This window comes from Lactuca serriola, chromosome 4, assembly GCF_051521515.1.
Source record: "Lactuca serriola cultivar US96UC23 chromosome 4, Lser_US96UC23_V15, whole genome shotgun sequence".
In the NCBI taxonomy this organism is placed as follows: Eukaryota; Viridiplantae; Streptophyta; class Magnoliopsida; order Asterales; family Asteraceae; genus Lactuca; species Lactuca serriola.
The window spans coordinates 227806499-227828398 of NC_136411.1; the positions used below are offsets into that span (position 1 = coordinate 227806499).

At 39.4% G+C, this 21900-nt stretch overlaps 1 protein-coding gene across 1 annotated transcript; it reads left to right on the forward strand.

Moving 5' to 3' along the window:
* Positions 1-18047: 18047 nt before the first annotated feature.
* LOC145096796 (uncharacterized) lies at positions 18048-21587 on the forward strand. The gene is made up of 6 exons (XM_079034150.1): positions 18048-18642; positions 19189-19315; positions 19589-19728; positions 19923-19985; positions 20167-20235; positions 21284-21587. The coding sequence occupies exons 1-6, from the start codon at positions 18412-18414 to the stop codon at positions 21353-21355; spliced, it is 702 nt and encodes a 233-aa protein (XP_078890276.1). The 5' UTR covers positions 18048-18411; the 3' UTR covers positions 21356-21587.
* Positions 21588-21900: the final 313 nt, after the last annotated feature.

Genomic DNA, 21900 nt, shown 5'->3' on the forward strand with positions numbered 1-21900 from the left:
CCTCCCATACAACATTTCGAAGGGAGGTTGATCAATACTCGCGTGGTAGCTGTTGTTGTACGAGAACTCAGCTAGAGGAAGATAGGTATCCCAGCTACCACCGAAGTCTAGCACGCATGCCCGCAACATATCCTCTAGAGTCTGGATGGTCCGCTCACTCTGACCATCTGTCTGCGGGTGAAAGGCGGTGCTAAAATGCAGACGAGTGCCCAACTCGTCATGAAATTTCTTCCAAAACCTGGAAGTAAAACGCACATCCCTATCTGAAATCACGGATACTGGCACCCCTTGTCGCGCCACTATCTCCCTGATATAGATGTCGGCCAACTTTTCGGCCGATATGCTCTCCTGAATTGGAATAAAATAGGCGCTCTTGGTTAATCGATCCACGATGACCCATATCGAATCCACTCCTTGCGCGGTCTTGGGAAGCTTTGTGATAAAATCCATCATAATATCTTCCCATTTCCACAACGGGATGTCCAACGGCTGCATCTTGTCGTGCGGTCTCTGATGCTCGGCCTTGACCTTCCTGCAGGTTAAACACCGCTCAACGTACCAAGCCACATCCCGCTTCATCCAGGGCCACCAATAGTCTAGATGAAGATCCCTATACATCTTCGTCGCTCCGGGATGAATAGAGAACCGGGATTTGTGCGCCTCCTCTATCAGAACCTGACGCACTCCACCATGATAAGGGACCCACACCCTACGGTGAAGAGTCAATAACCCTCGGCTATCATAGTCGAAGGAGGAAACTTGTCCCACAACCCGCTCACTCTTCCGATGTTCCTCCTTCATAGCCTCCTGTTGAGCCTCCCGAATCCGCTCCAACAGTAGAGTCACTACTGTCATCCATAGGCAGATATCTCGGATCGGCGCTGCCTTACGGCTAAGCTCGTCGGCCACCACATTGCCCTTCCCTGGGTGATAAAGGATCTCATAATCGTAATCCTTTACTACGTCCAACCACCGATGCTGCCTCATGTTTAGATTCGGTTGATCTATGAGGTACCTCAAACTCTTATGGTTAATGACGCCAAATCTTGAGGGCGAACACAACAGCCCCCAGCTCCAAGTCATGCGTCGGGTAATTTGCCTCGTGAGGCTTCAGCTGCCTCGATGCGTAGGCGATGACATGCCCTCTCTGCATCAATACCGTGCCCAAACTTGAGATGGATGCATCGCAGTAAACAAAAAAATCCTCTATGCCCTTAGGCAGGGCTAAGATTGGCGCCTCGCACAATCTCTGTCTCAGTGACTCGAACGCTGCCTGCTGCTCAGGCCCCCAACGAAAGACCATGGCCTTCCTTGTTAGCCTGGTCAATGGTACGGCTATCTTGGAGAAGTCCTGGATGAATCTCCGATAATAGCCCGCTAAACCTAGGAAACTCCGAATCTCGGATGGAAACTTCGGAACCTCCCATCTCATCACGGCCTCTACATTGGCCGGGTCTACTGAAATCCCGTCCTGGTTGACAAGGTGCCCAAGAAACTGCACCTCGCGCAACTAGAACTCACACTTGGAGAACTTAGCATATAAGCTCTCTCTCCTCAGGGTCTCCAACACCCCTCGGAGATGCCCCTCGTGCTCCTCCTGCGTCTTGGAATAAACCAAGATGTCATCAATGAAAACTATCACAGACCGATCCAGCATCGGTCTGCACACGCGGTTCATGAGGTCCATGAACGCGGCAGGAGCATTGGTGAGCCCAAACGGCATTACCACGAACTCATAATGGCCATAGCGCGTTCGAAACGCGGTCTTCTGCACATCCTCCTCTCTGACCCTCATCTGATGATAACCTGAACGCAAATCGATCTTGGAGAACCAAGATGCTCCCTGCAATTGATCAAAGAGATCATCAATCCTCGGGAGTGGGTAACGGTTCTTCACTGTTACCTTGTTCAGCTCCCGATAGTCTACACACATCCGATGCGACCCGTCCTTCTTCTTCGCAAACAGAATCGGGGCTCCCCAGGGTGAACTGCTTGGCTGGATAAATCCCTTGTCTAGCAGCTCCTGCAGCTACGTAGACAACTCCTGCATCTCGGGAGGAGCCAACTAATAGAGTGCCTTGGCTATGGGAGCCGCACCAGGGACTAGGTCGATCCTGAACTCCACCTGGCGCTCTAGAGGTATCCCAGGCAGCTCCTCGGGGAATACGTCCGCGAACTCTCATACTATGGGCACCTCATCCACCGTCGCTCTACCCGCCTCCCGGGTATCCATAACATACGCGAAATAACCTGCGCAACCCTGTTGTAGGTAGCGCCTTGCCCTCGCCGCCGAACATAAGGCTGGCCCTTGCTGTGGCCTCTCACCCTGAATCACCAACTCTCCCCCACTTAGGGTTCTGACTCGCACTAGCTGCTGCACGCAGTATATCACTGACCTATTGGGGCATAACCAATCCATACCGATAATAAACTTGTTCCCCTGCAAAGGTATGGGAACCAGATCCACCAGATAAAGCTCCTCAAACAATCTCAATACACAATCCCGGAAAACCTATGATGCTCACACCGATCGATCGTCGGCAATCTCCACCTCTAAAGGGCAATCCAACCTGCTCGAAGACTCAGGAAACTTCTTGCTAAGCGCAAGAGAAACAAATGATCGGGTAGCCCCCAAATCGAACAACACCTGAACTGGGATACCGTTCACATGGAACGATCCTAAGCAGAGCACATACATATAACATATCAACATTACAACAACATAACTTAAAAGCATAAATAAAGAATCACACCAGTCACCACATCGGGTGCGGCGCGTGCCTCCTCGGTAGTCAACTGGAATGCCCGGCTCCTCACCACCGGAGCCTTTGCCTTGCCTTGCCGGCCATCAGTGATCTGCAGGGTCGCTGGAGTTGGCGCCTTCACTAGCATTGAAGCTGCTGTCAACTGGGGGCAATTGGCCTTCTTGTGGCCCCTCTGGTTGCAGTGGAAGCACAGCAACTCAGACGTCGAGAAGACAGGTGCAGGGGCAGTACAATCCCTGCTAAAATGCCCTAACTTGCCGCACTTATAGCAGCCTGATGATCCCAACTTGCACGCTCCCTCATGCGTCTTTCCACATTTCTTGCAGCGGTCTCACCCCTGTTGGCCTTTTGGCCCAGCATCTGATCCCTTGGGCTTCTTTCCCCAAGCCCCCGTAACATGTCCCTCCTCTACCTTCCTCTTCCGGATATGCTCCAGATCAATCTCCCTTTCCCTATCCCTTACAATCATGGAATCCAGGGTAGGGCAAGCTGATAAACTAACATGCTCCCGAATGTCCGTTCGTAGCATGTCATGGTAGTGTTTCCTCCTTATAACCTCATCACCTGCATACTGGGGCACTAACAACGCCCTCTCCCGGAACTTGGGGGTGATCTCCGCCACGGTCTCTGTCGTCTGCCTCATATCTAAAAACTGCCTGGCCAACAGCTGAAGCTCGACAGCCGGTGCAAACTTTACCCTGAACCTGGTCACAAAGTCCGACCAGGTCATAGCCTTGACAGCCGAGGCACCCAATGAGTCACCAACAGACTCCCACCAGTCTCTAGCTCCGTCTCTCAAACATCCTGCTGCGTATCTCACCTTCGACCCCTTGGGGCAGAAGCTAGTCAACTGTGCAGACTCGATGTCTGCAATCCATCGCCTGGCAGCTATGGGGTCCTTCCCCCCGTGAAAATCCGGCGCACCACTGCCCCTGAAGTCCTTAAAGGACAGCGTGCGAGATCCCGACTGGCCAGATGCCATGTCGCTCCTGAATGCCCTGGGGTGATCCTCCATCAACTCAACTATCCCTTCCTTGATCGACCCGAAGATAATGGGAGTCGACTCAAGGATGCCCCTGGTGATCTCTGACGTGATGAACTCGCGTAGCCTCTCATCCCCTAGCTTGGAACCTGATCCCGAACCTGATCCCTCTCTTGAACTACGAACTGCTGGCCTCGATCGTAGTACCACCATTCTACAATATATAAACAACGACTGTTAGCGATACTGATACCTCTTGAGGAACCACATCCATTACAAGTTCCCTGGTCTTATCTCGGCCTTCCTCGGTTCGGGTACGGATCCTCTGCTTCCAGTAGTATGGGCCCATACTACCTTACACATCTATCCGTACCTTCTTCATGGATTGCCTTGACTCCACCAGATCCCTATTTACCACTGCTGATCACTGCTATCTTTATCCTAGGCTTACCCTAGGAAAATCGCTGACTCTACTTAAACCAATCCTAGCTGCTGAAGGCCTCTTGTAATGCCAATTAGCCATCACCTGAATACCATCACATGTGACGAAGCTCAGATAATCCTTCGAGTAAAAGACTCATCCCCACAACGGTTGGACTCACACGAGAGCTGCGCAGCCAGGCCAAATCCAACACTCTGAGATTATCCAACCTTGATCCCATGTGATGTGACGTATTCACCTAATGCCTAACTCCCATCACTTGGAGTCCCACAAAGCACAAAGCAAGTAGCATTCGGATACAGGAACTACTCAAGGAAATCTATTCTCATAATGAGAAACTGCACTAGCATTCAATGCTGAACTCATACTATCAGGCATAACCTAAACATGCTATCCTACTGCTGTCTACTCAATTTCTAGCATGCAATTCACATATGGCTGGAGCACAAAAAACAGGCACGTAAGGCATCCTCCTAGATCCTTAGTCCTATGCTAGCATGTTGTTCTACTGAAACTGATAAACATAGCATAACATTGTATGGGTACTTTGGGGAATATTTACTTGAGCTCGGCCGGTCGCGCACATCACACACTTCGTTCTTTCTTAAAACTCTTTACTTAATCTTTTAGAAAACTTTTTCTTTCTCGAAATCCTTTAACCCCTCGGTTTGAGTTCAGACTGTAACACCCCGTTATTTAAGTGATTAATTAGGAGTCCCTGAGATTTAAGAGGAAGGGTAATTCTGGTCCTTTTTGCGAGAAAAGAGTTTCATCCGAGAAGGTTTCGGGCGGGTATATGTGTTAGACGTATTGGGCTTCCCGTCGCCCTCGTATGAATGTAAAGTTATTTGAGAGTGGGTTTAGATTAGAGGAGTTGCGGTGCTTCGAATATGATCATTGTTTTTAGCTCTTTGTGGTATAAGTGGAAAAAGGATCCCATGCATGCATGGCATGCATGTAAGTTTTGAAAGATGGCTGGGTACGCCCAGCGTAAGTGGGCGATTGATGCGAGATGGCCGGGTGAGTACGCCCAGCGTACCAGGGGGGTACGCCCAGCGTACTCTCAGAAACCCAAACCTTATTTTTAGGGTCAGCCACTATATAAGGAACATGTTGGTTCACCCCTCAGCTTCCTTATGCTCATCTTCAACCTCTGAGAAACCCTAGATCTCGTATTCTTGCATATTTGGGTGTGTTTGACCTTGGAAAGCTCTTGTTGGCAAAAGGAGGGCTTGAAGGAGAAAAGGGAAGTTTTCAAAGAAGAAGAAGAACGTGTGGAGCTTGTAGATCTGAAGAAATACCACCCTTTGGAGCTGGTTTAAGGTATAAAGCTTCTTGCTTGACCTTCATATTGCATAGATCTATGTATTTTGAAGCTTTGTTATCATTCTTGTCCCAAAAGTCCTCATCTTGTTGCATATTTCGATTTGGTCAAGATTATATGTCCTTTCAAACCCTTGGAGAGGTCTTGAGTGATAAAAATGAGGTCCTAAGGGCTGTAGTTGTTCCATGTATGAGTTATATAGGTCTTAATGGATTAAGACCTTGGATTAAGAGCTTAAGGACGTCCCAAGGTCAACTCCTTGTTCAAAGTCAGATGACTGACCCACCCCATGTCCAAGGTCAACTCCTTGATCAAAGTCAACTTCCAGTTGACTTGACTCGCTGAGTCATGGCACCGACTCGCCGAGTCCTTCTTCCACTAACTCGGTCCCACTCTACAAGTCCCTTTTCCCACTCCCTGAGTCACCCTTAACTCACTACTTGGGACGACAGAACCGGCTCGCGATCCGACTCGCCAAGTCCTAGAACAACTCGCTGAGTCTATACGAGCAGATCTCCTACTCGCTTCCAAATCCTCACCAGAGCATCCTTTATGAGGATTTGTGTTTCTGGGACTATTGCTACACATAGATTGCTAATTCTGTGTGCAGATATGAAGGGTTTGACCTTCAACACCTAAATCCCTCTTACTCAGTAACTGTTCATCTGACTCGCCGAGTTTGAAGAACAACTCTTCGAGTACCAGGCAATCTTCATAGGACTCGCCGAGTTGTTCATCCAACTCGCCGAGTCTAAGGCCATCTTCAAAGAACTCGCCGAGTTCCACTTTGGGACTCGCCGAGTCCCTTGACCCATTTCCCATATCGACTAAATCTGAGACATGCAACGCTTCAAAACCATAGATCTATGCTCCTAAGGCATGCTTATCACGTAAAGTTGCAAACTTTACGTGCATGCATGGCCCTACAAGCTCAAAATGCAAATCCAAGCTCTTAATGAGGTCATACACCCAATGGGGACCTCAATCACTTCAACCATAGAAACTTTAGGCTTCTAATACGTCCACAAGGTCTAGGTCTGAAGTCCTTTCGGATCATTAAGCACAAACACATGGAGTTTGGTGTTTTAGGGCTTGAAAACCACCAATTTGGGACAAAAATGGTATCTAATGACCTAGTGATCAAGGTAGGAACTTCTCTACCTGAATGGAAGCTTCTCACAGTGTAGATTTAGGATCAACTCCCCTCCTTGCACTCTTCAACCTCCTCCTTCTTCTTCTAAGCTCCAAACTTCCTTCACCAAGAAAAATCACTCACAAGAACAATATGGGGCTAGGGTCTCTCACTACAGCTCTCTGGAAGTGTTAGGGACAAGGGAGGCCGAGTTAGTGTGCTTAAATAGGGTGCCAACACTCGGGTTAGGGTTTTTGCCGAAACAGGGCCTACTCGCCGAGTCCAAGGCTCAGACCTCGCGCCTCATCCCGCTCCTACTCGGCGAGTCGGTCCTTCAGTTCGTCGAGTCCAAGGCAAAAATGCATGAATTTAGAACCGGGAACCAGGTGCTACAAAAGAAGAAGGACAAGGGAGAAGGGCCTGAAGTGCAGAAACAAGGAACTAACTTGAAGTTGATTAATGGATCATGATTAAGTATTTTGAATATTTTTGTTTAGATTATGTAATTGTTATATGTCTTTTGAGATGTTAGTGTCTAAAACTTGTCTAACTGGATAATTATATCTTTTGATAGTAGGTAAATTAAGTGGTTGTAACGATGTTTAATGTTTATAACAATTCATATGTCATGCTACGATTCTAGTGTTTTGATGTTGGTTGTTTATGAATAACCAAAGCCAATATATATGACCACAGTTTATTACATTTAGTCAACACTGATTTTGGTTGTTTATGATTGACCAAAAGCCAATATATATGACCGAAATTCATTATACGTAATCAACATTTCAAGTAACTTAATATGCAACACCATTAACATTAATAACCAAAAGCATACATTACATCATTCTAATACATAAGTCAACATTCCAATGCATAATTCTGATCCTAAAATGAACTGTTAGTTCCCATTCCACTACATAATCCACATCCTAAAATACTTCCCAAAAAACATCCCAAAATACCATACCCTAACACTACCTAAAATAACATACCCTTCCACTACCAAAATCCCACTACTACTTAATGCTTACTTATATAAACGAAAAAAGGACCCAATACAAAACAAGCAACCACTTCAGCTTCACAACATCTGCACGAACTTCATTCAACATCATTTTAACTTTCTTCTTCGGCCTTAACAAACCAGGATTGATCTCCACATCCCTAGGTCACTTCAGATCATCCACCCACCCAAGAAATGGACAACTTGGACCGTTTTGAGCACAAGACCAAAACCTCCTACCTATATTGAGGTCCGTCTAAGATGTCACTCTCGAACCTATGCTTCCACACATACAAATCACCATTATTGCTTCTTCAAATTCTTTAGCTTTTGCATAACAGAGACAAAGAGAAAGAGAAGCGATGGGAATTTATTTGAGCGTTACATTCTAGGGCTTTTTAAAAAGAAGTGCATGTCCCAAAAGTAAAAAGATCAAAATACCCCCACATGGGACGCACGTGATATAGGTGAAGGGTTTTGAGTAAAATAACATCCTATCTGCACATGCAAAACCCTAAAGCTTTGGATCTAGGTTTCTCTATTGTACATGCAATTCATCCAAAGCTTATAAACCCTAATCTAGCATATTATGAAAACGAGATCTATAATAAAACAAGTTTAGATGATACCTTTCAGAAGTTGCAATAATCTTCAATCTTCAAGAGCTTAGTATCACAAGTATAATACCTCTAATGGATTACAAACACTAAGGCAAGAAGATGATTTAGAAGAGAGAAGGATAGAGACACAATTTCGGCTAGCAATCATAGCTCTCAAAGACGTTGTCGAACTCTGTTCTTATTAGTAACCTGTCCTTTACATAAGGGATTGTACTTTCCTCCATTCTAGATATCGTGTGGACAATTACATGGAACATAGTCATACTTATTGTCCTGCAGTTTGTTTCTCGATCTTTGATTTTTCTGACATAGAACTTAATTGAACACATCAATTCAGTCCTGACCGGGCCCGATACATAAGTCAAACCAAATCATTGAGGGGCCCAAATATCACTTTTACCCTCTTAGGATAAAAGGAACAGATAAACTTCGACTTATATGCATTTACTATTCACTCATCAAATTATGCACAACAATGCGTTTTATAACTTCAAGTTACTGATGCGTTTACGCACTATCAATGCACAACCAACTTGCAAACAATAAACCATATATCTAGGTTTCAAGACTATATGATATTATCGTCTTGCGATCACTCGTGATAAATTCCTTGAAGTGATACCAGCAAGCGTGGGTTTAATCCAATGCTCAAATCTTATTCATAAGCACTCATGAACGTTGCAAAAAACTTTTGCTATGTCTAATACACTTTAGACGGTCTACAAACCAATTCATGACAGTCTTCTTTCATACCTACTTCCAAAGTACGAGCGACAGTGGACTGTTTGAATAATCTTATTATTCAGGAAGTCAAAACATGCAAAGTGAAACAATAGGTAAGACAATAAATTTACTTATAAATAATACTCCTTTATTTAATCACCAAATGTTAATTACAATTTATCTATTACACATTTCGAAACTATCTAATCTAAACTAATATCATCCTTCTGCCCAATGCTCCTAGCGTGCTGTAAGTGCTTAACCCTACTCAGTCCCTTCGTAAGGGGATCTGTTGGGTTGTCCTCTGACGATACCCTCTATACTACGAGGAGTCCCTCTTCCACCCGATGTCTAATAAAGTGATATTTCCTATCGATATGTCGAGATCTGCCATGATCCCTCGGTTCCTTGGTCAAGGCAACAACTCCCTCATTACTGCAGAAAATCTCCATAGGCTCCTTTATGGTCGGAACAACTCCATGGTCTCGGATTAAGTTCTTCAACCATATCGCCTCCTTTGACGCTTCGCTCATCGCTATATACTCTGATTCACACGTCGAATCAGCTACGGTCTCCTGCTTGGAACTTTTCAAGTCACTGCTCCCCCATTTAGGGTAAAGACCCATCCTGAATGAAAACGGTAGTTTTCTCGGTCGGTCTGAAAATTGGTGTCACTATACCCTCGTACCCTTAAGTCATCACTCCCACTGAGGACTAGAAACCATTCCTTGGTACTCTGAAGGTACTTAAGAATATTCTTGACTGCGGTCCAATGTGCTCTGCCAGGGTTCCCTTGATATATGTTGACCATGCTCAAAGCGAAGGCCACATCAGGGTGATTACATGTCATAGCATACATGATCGAGCCAACTACGGAAGCATAAGTTAATCGACTCATTTTTGCTATCTCGGCTTCGGTACTCGGACTTTGAGTCTTACACAACTTGGTATCGCTTTGGATCGGTAACTCCCCTTTCTTGGAATTCTACATACTAAAACTCTTTAGTACCTTGTCTAAGTAAATATTCTAACTACCTCCTATTAGTATTTTACTCATGTTTCTCACTATCCTAATTCCCAGAATATAGGCAGCCTCTCCGAGGTCCTTCATAGCGAAACACTTCCCAAGCCAGGACTTAACTTCCTGCAGGGTCGGGATGTCGTTTCCTATGAGTAGTATGTTATCGATATACAATACGAGGAAGCTAACTATATTCCTACTGGCTTTGACATATACACATGATTCATCTTTGCTTCGCAGGAAGCCAAACTCTTTAACTTTCTCGTCGAAACAAAGATTCCATTTGCGAGACGCTTGTTTCAATCCATTAATGGATTTCTCAAGCTTACACACTCTATTGGGATGCTTCGCATCGACAAAACCCTCTGGCTGACTCATGTAAACATCCTCAGCCAACTTCCCATTAAGGAAAGCGGTTTTGACATCCATTTGCCATATTTCATAGTCATGAAATGCAGCAATGGCTAGCATCACCCTAATAGGTTTTATCTTCGCAACCGGTGAGAAGGTCTCATCATAGTTAACTCTAGGAGTTTGAGTAAAGCCCTTTGCAACCAATCATGCCTTAAAAATGTGCACCTTCCCATCCATGTCGGTCTTCTTCTTGAAGATCCACTTGCACCCGACCGTCTTACAACCTGGCACATTGTCAAACAAGTTCCAAACTTGGTTGTCATACATGGACTGAATCTCGTTATCCATAGCCACTTTCCATTTCACAGACTTCGGGCCTGCCATGGCTTCCTTATAGCTATTAGGTTCATCCAAATTTATTAGTGTACTATCAGTAATAAACGTATCACCTTCAGTTTTTATATGAAAACCATAAAACACAGGTGGAACACTAACTCTACTGGAACGTCTAAGAGGTAAGGAGTCGTCAATCGGTTCAATAGGAGTTTCCTCCTCAAGTTGAGTGCCAGTGTTAGTGGGTTCTTCATCATTCGATTCTTGAATCTCTTCAAGATCGATTTGCCTCCCACTGTCTCCTTGGCTTATGAGTTCTCGCTCTCGGAAAACCCCTCTCCTCGCAACGAAGACAACATTGTCACTTGGTCTATAGAAGAGATATCCAAAGGACTTCTATAGGTAGCCAACGAAAATACACCGCTCACTACGAGGATCGAGCTTGTCGTGAGTCTCTCATCTTATGAAAGTCTTCCAACCCCAAACCTTGATATGTGCCAACGAGGGAGCTTTCCATGTCCACATCTCGTGAGGTGTTTTGGCAACCTTTTTTGTAGGGACCAAGTTAAGGATATGGGCGGAAGTCTCTAAGGCATACCCCTAGAATGAGATAGGTAGCAAAGCACGACTCATCATAGAAAGAACCATGTCTAGCAAAGTTTGATTACGCCTCTCAGCCACACCATTCAACTGCGGTGTCCTAGGTGGCGTCAATTGCGAAACGATTCTGCATTCCTTGAGGTAGTCGCGGAATTCAAGACTAAGGTACTCTCCTCCACGATCGGATCGAAGCATCTTGATTTTCCTGCCCAACCGATTCTCCACTTCCTGCTTAAACTCTTTGAACTTTTCAAAGGTTTCTGACTTGTGCTTGATCAAGTAGATATACCCATGTCTGCTATAATCATCGGTGAAAGTCACATAGAAGCGGCTCGCATCCCTTGTGGTGGATCTAAATGGCCCACACACATTGATGTGTATGAGATCCAATAAACCCTCACCCCTTTCACAAGTACCAGTGAAAGGTGACTTGGTCATCTTTCCAAGTAAACAAGATTCGCACACGTCATCGTCCCTAAGGTCGAATGACTCCAACACTCCATCCTTTTGGAGTTGGGCTATGTGTTTCTTGTTGACATGTCTAAGACGACAATTCCACAAGCATGCTTTATCCAAACTATTGGAAGAGTCAACATGCAACACATCATTTCCTAAGTTGTCTACAACCATCACAGTTTCATATATTTTATTACAAGGCGATGCTTCAAATAGAAAACACCATTAAGATAAGCATTAATGGAACCCTTTTCATTATCAAATGAATATCTAAATCCTTGTCTAAACAAACCATGAAAAGAAATGATGTTTCTTGACATTTCTGATGAATAGCAACAATTATTCAAATCTAGTCCTAATCCATTTCTAAGCACTAAAGAGTAAACTCCAATCTTGGTGACAAGCGACAATCTTCTGTTCCCCGCGATCAAGTTTATCTTCCCATGCTCCACATCCCTATTTCTTCTTAGGTCGTGCAAATCAGAAAAAATGTGAAAACCACACCCTATATAGAGAACCCAAGAAATAGCATGTGATGAATCATTAGATTGAATAGTATAAATACATGTGTAGGACGCCTTGATCTTTGCATCCTTTATATCTTGCAGATATTTCGGGAAGCTTCGTTTCTAGTGCCCTTTGTCGTGGCAGTGATAACACTCTGCATCTTTGAAGGAGCCTTCCTCTTCTTACCCTTCCCCTGCCCAATAGCCAAGACGGGGGCAACTGTAGCGGGAGTCGATGCAACGGATTTATCCTTGAGGTTGCTCTCAGCAGTCCTCAACAAGCCTTGAAGCTTGCTCAAGCTGACCTCCTCTTTGTTCATGTGGTAGGTCATTCGAAATTGGTTGAAGAGGGGTGGCAAAGAATGAAGAATGATGTCAATTGCCAGCTCTTCATCGAAGTTAACATTTAACTTCAGCAGACGTTCGACATACCTCTGCATTTTCTGCAGATGAGCAATGATAGACTCTTCGTCTCTCATATTGGTTGTGATCATCGAAGTGATGATCTCGTACCTTTTCTGCCTGGCACTCTGGTGGTACCGATCCATCAAATCCTGGTGCATCTCATATGGATAGTAGTCCTCGTAGGAATTCTGGAGTTTTGTACTCATTGTCACGAGCATGATGCAATGGACTTTTGTAGCATCTCGCTCATAGGCCTCGAAGGCAGCGATCTCCTCGGGAGTAGCAGTGTTGACGTTCACCTCCTTCAGCTCTTTGTCGAGGACATACTCCTTGTCCTCGTAGCGAGTAACCATTCAGATGTTCTGAGATCCAATCATTAAAATTGGTCCCATCAAAGATCACCCTCCCACACAAGTTCATGAGTGAGAACGAGCCGTATGAGGTTGATCCTGAAGCGTTGTTGTTGTTCGAGTTAGACATCTGAAAAAGGAGAAAAGACAACATTTGATTAGATAAGAATCCCCAATTAAACACCCAAATGAGAAATTAGGGCTAGTATCCAACAACATTATTTGCAATCTAAAAGAGGGATGTCATAATCTAAACAACAAATAATTTGAAGGTAAGTGAATGGCGATTCACTAATTTCCACCATGAAAAACAAAAGCAATTAAGTTTTAAATGTATTGAAACTCTGAGATCCTTTGATATTCATTGAACTTTTCAATAACATGTTTAAATCTCGATATGCCCCTCAAGTTTGTGAGTGGGATACCGATGATCACAAATAGGGTGTGAATAACCATGCAAATATACATGGTGCCCCCAATGTTACAGTCACCTAATCAATGTGCCGGTTAGCCACACACGCTCTATTGATCTATGACAAACATCAAGTCACCCTTTTCCACCTTTGCTTCTAGGGTTTGGAATTTAATTATTTAAAATTAAACTTTTAATCAACAATTTAAATTCCAAAACTTGAGGGAAATGTTTGAAACATTTCAAAACTATCTAGATCAAAATTCAAACAAACAATTAAACAATTAATTTTGGTGATTATCTAATTTTGACCTAATCCAATTTCATGCAAGATAATTGATCAAATAATTCAAATAATTAATATTTATCAAATAAGGTACTAATTATCTAATTAAATGACAAAAATCTTTTATTTTGACAAAGATAATCATAAGGAATCAATAAAATTTGTATTTTATTAATTAGAAACAATTATGGTAATTATCACAAGTCAAAATAAGCAAAAATCCTGAAATTCCCTCTGTCTGACAGCCCGACTCGCCGAACCCGTTACAAAACTCGCTGAGTTCCTCCTACTCGTCGAGTACCTCATAGGGCTCGATGAGTCTATCAAGCAGATAGCATAAAATTCGATTTTAAGCAATGCATAAATACACCATGCATCAAATACAATAGAAACCAAGCAAGACTCTGATACCACTGATGGGTTTTGAGTAAAAGAACATCCTATGTGCACATGCAAAACCCTAAAGCTTTGGATCTAGGTTTCTCTATTGTACATGCAATTCATCCAAAGCTTATAAACCCTAATCTAGCATACTATGAAAATGAGATCTATAATAAAACAAGTTTAGATGATACCTTTCAATAGTTGCAAGAATCTTCAATCTTCAAGAGCTTAGTATCACAAATGTAATACCTCTAATGGCTTACAAAAACCAAGGCAAGAAGATGATTTAGAAGAGCGAAGGATAGAGGCATAATTTCGACTCTTAGGAACTCTAGGGTTTCTTGGTTAGCCGAAATTTGTAGCCTTGGAGTCCCTTAAATGGCTGAGCTGCTAGGGTTTCAGTCAAAACCCTAATTGGATGACTTAGGCCCTATGCAGCTTCAAGAAACCTTCTGGAATAAGGCCCCTTGGACGGAATTAGAGTGAGCTTCCACTCTAAATTTCGTCCCCTCTATATCCATAAGGATTCATAGCTCAAAATCAACTATCTTATAATTGACAGTTCCAGTCCCCATTATTTAATTAATCTACTTTAGCCAAAAAATTAATTCTTAACTAATTCTTGACCAGTATTAATTAAATTACATGATTTCTCTTTTAATATATTATTCATATAATATATTAATAAACCATAATAACCTCACTCTCTATATAAATCATCCTATTCAATTGCTTTGGTGAAGGCAACCCAAAAGGACCATGCACAATCGGGTCAAGGACATACCAAATATAGTTACGGACTTAAACACTAATCCAACAATAGGCAAACGGCTAAATATGGACGAAGTTAGTAAAAAGGGCCATCTGTGCAACTTTTGCAAAACACAGAGACTATTTGCATCAAAAAAGTTAGCAGAGACTGAGTTTGTGACCTTTGTTAAACCACATGAATCATTTTTATAGTTTTGTCATTAAATTAGATGTATACACATGATATAATCACTGACAAGGCAAGGCGAGATGGTCAAACATGTAGGTCTTGAAAACATATACAAATTACAATTACGTCGAACCAATACTACTTATATATAGTGATTAAAAGTTATCCATCATCATTATTTAATATACGTTTTGAGAGAATAAAGACTTACTAGGGCTCCTCACTACCATCATCAGCGTTGAGGGTGATGTTGCCATCAATATGAACATTATTTTATGAAACGAAAATCAAATGGGTGGGGGGTGTTGAGAAAAGCGACAAAGCATCCGAGAAGGGGAAATATGAGTGTTCGTCAAATTGGGGGAGGTAACGTGAGGATGGTCGGCGAGTTTTAAAAAGATAAATAGGGTTTGAGAGAAAAATAAGGCGACTAACCATAATTAGAAAGGATTAGTATTTGATTTAATTAATTAATATTATTAATTAAATTTAAGATTACTAATTTACCATTATCTATTAATTAAATTTCAAATTAGTTAAATTTAAAATGATTGATCCATAATAATTCTTATATCCACACAATAAATATTTAATATATATATATATATATATATATATAAAAGGTTGAGAATGGGGGAATCATTCTCAGCCACTCATTTTATCTAAGCATAAAAAGACACAGTGACAAACTTGTAAATATGATAACAACCTTCATTCATTGTTCATCATTCAAATTTTTTCTCCAACTTTCAATAATCATCCAGATTTCTTCAATTAAATCATCATCAACATCATCCAGTGCTAATCAATCATCGATCTTCGTCAATAATCAACACGATTCAACAGTTAATAACAAAAATTCATTTTTGGTTCTTTTAATCCAATCTTCAATTGTGCTTGAATACGATCAAATCTTCAACATCTATGAATAATTATACTCCCAACGTTATTAGATCAACGTCATCGATAATCAACAAAAGTCCACTTCATATCATTCATTCAACATCGATTATCAAATAAAACTTCAAAATTGAGGTTAGAAAAAGATCAAATCGTTTTTTTTTTGAAAAATTTCATATAATTCTCTATCAATCTACTCTTTTGTAAGATTTAAATAGTCCAAATATCATGTTTTTAACATTTTAAAAAAAAGTTAAATTGTATGCACTCCAACTGTTTGATGAAATGCATAAACTAAATTACCACGTTATATTCATATATGAATATGTTTTCTCAGTATATAATTATTAAAACAAAAAAACAAATATGCAAGTCTGTATGTTATTTATATGTGAATAACATATAAAAATTATATATATATATATATATATATATATATATATATATATATATATATATATTTGTGAAAATACCTTGTAATATTCATATGTGAATATACTGTGTAATATTCATATGTGAATATATTGTGTAATATTCATAAGTGAATATGTCATCTAATATTCACAAATGAATATACTATGTAATATTCACATGTGATATATCATGTAATACTATGTAATATTCAGATATGAAAATATTATCTAATATTCATAAGTGATTATACCATCTAATATTTACAAGTGAATTACTATGTAATATTCATTAGTGAATGCATTGTTTAATATTTAAATATGAATATACTATGTTTATTATATGATATATTCATATATGAATGATACTTAAATTGTAAAAAAAAAAATTAATCATAGTTTTTATTCATAACTGAATAACGAATGTACTGTAGTAAAAACCTGATTCATTTTTATTCACTTATGAATAACGATAGCTGAAAATATAAAAAAAACAAATTTTTTATTTTATCTTAAAACTATATCAATATGGATGTCTATTTGTAGAGAATAAAAAATCATGAATTTTGGTATATTTAAAAAAATTTACGATAAAAATAGCTTCTTAAAAATTAAAAAAAAAACGAAAAAACTATGTTTTTTGTATATATTAAAGTAATGATTAACATAGTTTAAGGAAACATGTTTTGTTGGAAAACACATGTCTATTCCTTTCCCATTTCTGCTGGTACGACGAAAGCTTTTGAGCAAAAATAAATGAGTGTCTGAGAATGAATCCCCCATTCTCAACCTTTTTGTTTTTTTTTTCTCAATTTAACTCTCATATATATATATATATATATATATATATATATATATATATATATATATATATATATTCCATAATAAACATTCCAAAAGAAAACGATTTTTTTTTAAATATTTATAATTATTATTTAAAAAAACACTTGTTTCGATTTTGACAATATCAAACAAATAGACAATACATGGACATATAATAAAAACCCTGAGATTTGAAGTGATATTAAACTTAAATAAAGGGGCTCATTTGCAATTAACATAAATGAAAAGTACTGTAATGTTAATACGGAGACAGACGCACGCCGACATGGGACCCATGTTTTGAAATGTTGGTGTTGCGGTTCACTGTTCCCCCTAACCCTCATTTAATCCTTAATTTACCAAATTGCCATTTTCCTTTGGAAAAGCCTGAAAGCATCACTTTTTCTCTAAAAAAGGAAATATGTAAGTTCTTTTCAGTCGGTTTATTGTCTCAATTTTGATTATTTATGTTAACATAATAAATAAAACTTTGACTCTTCTAAACTACTATGAAAATGTAGATAGATGATCAATTATTTAAAACTATAGAGTAAATTACAAAATTTGATCCATATATTTTATAAATAATTATAACTATAGTCCAAAAATTCGAATTGTCAGAATATCGTTGTAATTGTATGGTCTTTATATTTTATTTAAAATTTGAAAATCAATCTATATGAAGACAAAAACGATATCCAATATAATGTAGAGAGCAAGTTTATAATTTATTGATTTTAATGGGTTTATGGTAAAGGACATTATTGTAATTAAACAATGACCCCACTTCGTTGCTTTTAAACAAACAAGAGTCAAAGAGTCAAAAGTTGATATTAACACAAACAATAAAACCGCTAAGCAGTATTGCATTATTGCATCACGCCACCGGAAATCAACCATCTCTCTTCGTACGTGGCGTTCTCTCATTCGTCAATTCCATCTCGTCGGGATTCAGATCACCACCAAAGCAAAAGAAAAAAACGAGAACACACACATACACACACGTACTGTGTGTCACTCTCACCTCTCTCGCTCATGTGTTTTCTCACTCCCTGAAAAACCCCAATTTTGTCATTATTTTCTTGCTTACACCCTCCAGATGTCATCAATTTCCAATTCCTCACTGCTTGATCTTTCCGTTACATATAATTTTGATTGGTAATCGTTCTGATTTTACTGTTGCTTTGGATTTTTTTTTGTATCTTCTGGATAATGCTGTAAGAAAAAAAAAAGCAGCAATGGAGGAGAGTTATGTGAATAATGGTGGTGCTTGTGGGTTTTCTACTTCTGCTCAATTCCAGAGCTGTGGCGGTGGTGGTGGTGGCGGAGATAGCAGTGAGGAAGAGTTGTCCGTACTGCCCCGCCATACTAAAGTGGTGGTCACCGGAAACAACCGTACGAAGTCTGTTCTTGTTGGGCTACAAGGTGTTGTGAAGAAGGCTGTTGGTCTCGGAGGCTGGCATTGGCTGGTAATTTTTAATTTTTGTCGATACGATTGAAATCGAATACAGTGATTTTGAATGTAGTTTTGTAATGCGATTCAATTGGGTTTTTGTTGTTTTGAATTGGGGTTTATCTAATTTGAAGCTAGGATCATTGATTTGAAATTTTTGGGATTAAATGGATTATTTAATTTAAAGAGGGTTTCGAGTCAATGGATCTAAAGATTTCTTCGCAATTTTCAATTCGGGTTCTATTAATTATTTATTCAACATTGATTAATTCCATCATTGACTTTTAATGTCATTTTGGTCGTCTTCTTGTGATCCATCTTCTGATTTTCCTGGATTTATCTGAATATTTAATTTAAAAAAAATTAGGGTTTTTTGTGCTCCATTATTGAGTTCTATGAACATTCGCTTTCATTTCTGCATCTTTTATCCTAAAGATGAATACGGATAATACTTTATCCAAATTCTTACAAATCTCGATTACAAAAAAACAAGCTTTTAATCTAGCTATGAAGATCAAATTCTCCCTAAAATCCTGAAATTTTATCGTTCGTATTATCTTAGGTCCTCACAAATGGAATAGAGGTGAAACTGCAAAGAAACGCTCTAAGTGTGCTTGAAGCTCCAACTGGTAACGAAGAAGACGATGATCTTGAATTCGAAAATGGACATTGGAACAGCTCTGATCTGGGTAACTTCCAAATCTTGAACCCAAAAGGGCAAAATTGTCAATTTTGTAAATTTCCAATGTCAAAAGTGTCTTTTTTTATTGATGGGTTTGAATCTTTTTGCAGTTTTTTTTTTTTTTTTTTTTTTTTTTTTACATTGGATACCTTAGGCACATGGTTGTACTTTTAGCTATTTTACTCCTTGCTATAAACTCTATTATGCATTCCTTTAAGGTTGTCCATGTGGGCCCACATCCAGAAAAAATAATTGTGTTGTGTTTAATCCATGTTTTCAGCATCTGATGACACCCAAAAGTCGCATCGATCAAGAAACCGCCCTCATAAATCATCCGGGTCGTCACATAAGACCGTTAGCCGGTCTCTATCTTGTGACTCACACTCCAAAACCTCCTTTACAACTTCCCGTGGGTCCGTGGTAAGTCAACTTTACCATCAATGGTCAAAAATTCAACTGTGTCAGAGTTTCAGTTCCAATATGAATTGAGCTTCTTTTGGACACTGGGATCTGTGTACTTGATTTACATCTCACATGATGTTTTATTGGACTGGGTGAGCCAGCTCACAGGTTGTTGTAAAAGTAATCTTTTTATTTTGTAACGTTTTTTTCAGAAGGTTGATCTTAGCAAACTAGAGATGGCTGCCTTGCGGAGATATTGGCGACACTTTAAGCTTGTGAGTAAAATTAATATAAGAAATTATAGTGTGGGACTCTCAGTTCCAATTTGGATTGAGGCTCCTTGTGAGTGTATAGCCAGTTTAGGAGTTGCTGAAAGAATAATTTTTTTGCAGATTCAGTATATGAATATGTATATAAATGTATAATGACAAATTTTGATATTTGTGTAAATTTCAGGCGGGTGCGATCCCGAATCCGTCGAAGGAGCAACTTGTTGACATTGTTCAAAGGCATTTCATGTCACAGGTATTTTCTAGCTTTTTGTAACTAGTGAGGTATGGATATTATTGGGCTCACTTTTAAGGCCCACAAAGATTGGAAAACTCTATTAGGCCCAATTTGTTATGTAGTACCCAACAAAACAAAGACATGACATGACAGTCTAGAATTGAGACAACTTTTTAAATTTTGTCCCATCCAAAAAAAAGTTAATCTCATAAAAGACCTTGTATTTTGTCTTTTTTGCGGATTAAACCTCAACTTTATTTTTTGCGTGACAAAGAATTTGTATTTTTTCATTTTTTCCGAAAAGCCCTCGACTTTGTATTTTTTTTATTTTTATTTTTTCCGAAAAAACCCTCAACCTTCTAAATGCTTCCAAATAAGCCCTCAACCTTTTTAGTTTTTTTTGAAAAAACCCTCATGTTTTACAATTTTTTTGAAAGGATTAATCTAAAAAAAGACCCTATATTTTGTGTTTTTTTTTTCCGGATTAAACCTCAAATTATTTATTTTCCTGAAAAACACCTTGTATTTTTTCATTTTTTCCGATTGGCCCTTTTAGTCATTTTTTTTCCTTAAAATAATGTAAAATGTGTATTTTTTTTAAAGAAAAACTGAAAAAAGTTGAGGGTCTATTTGAAGCATTTAGAAGGTCGAGGGTTTTTTTTGGAAAAAAAATACAAACTTGAGGGTTTTTTCGGAAAAAATGAAAAAAATTCAAGGTTTAATCTGGAAAAACCAAAAAATATAAGGTCGTTTTTGAGGTTGACCTTTTTTGAAAAAAAATGATCGGAAAAAAAGAAAAAAATACAAGGTCTTTTTCATGCAAAAAAAATAAATTTGAGGTTTAATCCGAAAAAAAACATAAAATATAAGGATTTTTATGAGATCAACCATCCAAAAAAGTGGACTAAGTTAGGGCATGGATTAATTCTCGATATCTTGTTTGTGAAAAAGACATGAATGCCCTTCTCAACCTCATCATATAAAAATAAAATAGTCGTAGAAAGCTTGTTCTGTCCTGTTCTGTTCTGTCGAAATAACTAACAGAGATTTGTGGTGTTGTGTGAAGACACTGGATGAGTTGCAGGTGATTGTAGGGTTTGCACAGGCAGCAAAGAAGCTGAAGACGGTATGCAAATGATTTAGGTTGCATTATCTCTCTAAGTGCAGTAACAAAAAGGGAGAGATATTGTTCGACTAACAGATACTTTTGTGTTGTGGGAGTTAATGAGAGTTGTAAAATGGGTTTTATGGTGTTGCTTTCATGTTATGTGTAGATATATGTAGAGTCAGTCTCAAGTCTCAACTCAAAACAAAAGACCTTTGCATTTTTGGCTTTTCAATGCAAGGCAATGCCGTTTGTTTTTGAGCCATTTCCTTTTTCCATATAATCCATCTACAACTAAAAAAAATAAAAATAAATACTTGATCCAATGATAGATATTTAGAATGGATGACAGAAGTATTTTGTAATTAGGAAAATATGTATGCATGCATTATCAGAAGGAAAGAGGATGGTGTGAATTGTGAATGAACATCCCACATGCAAGTTTTAACTTGTCTTATGTAAATAATTAATAAGTACCTACTATTTTTTTTTAAAAAAAATATTAGAATATTTGAAAGTAATATGAAAACGAAACAGGTTATGTTACTTTAAAAATGGTTTTAGTGAAAGATTAATTT

Coding starts and splice junctions, on each gene's coding strand:
- LOC145096796 (XM_079034150.1), top strand. CDS start 18,412: ATGGAGGAGAGTTATGTGAATAATGGTGGTGCTTGTGGGTTTTCTACT. Junction 19,729..19,922: donor CAACTTCCCGTGGGTCCGTG/GTAAGTCAACTT, acceptor CGTTTTTTTCAG/AAGGTTGATCTTAGCAAACT. Junction 19,986..20,166: donor ATTGGCGACACTTTAAGCTT/GTGAGTAAAATT, acceptor TGTAAATTTCAG/GCGGGTGCGATCCCGAATCC.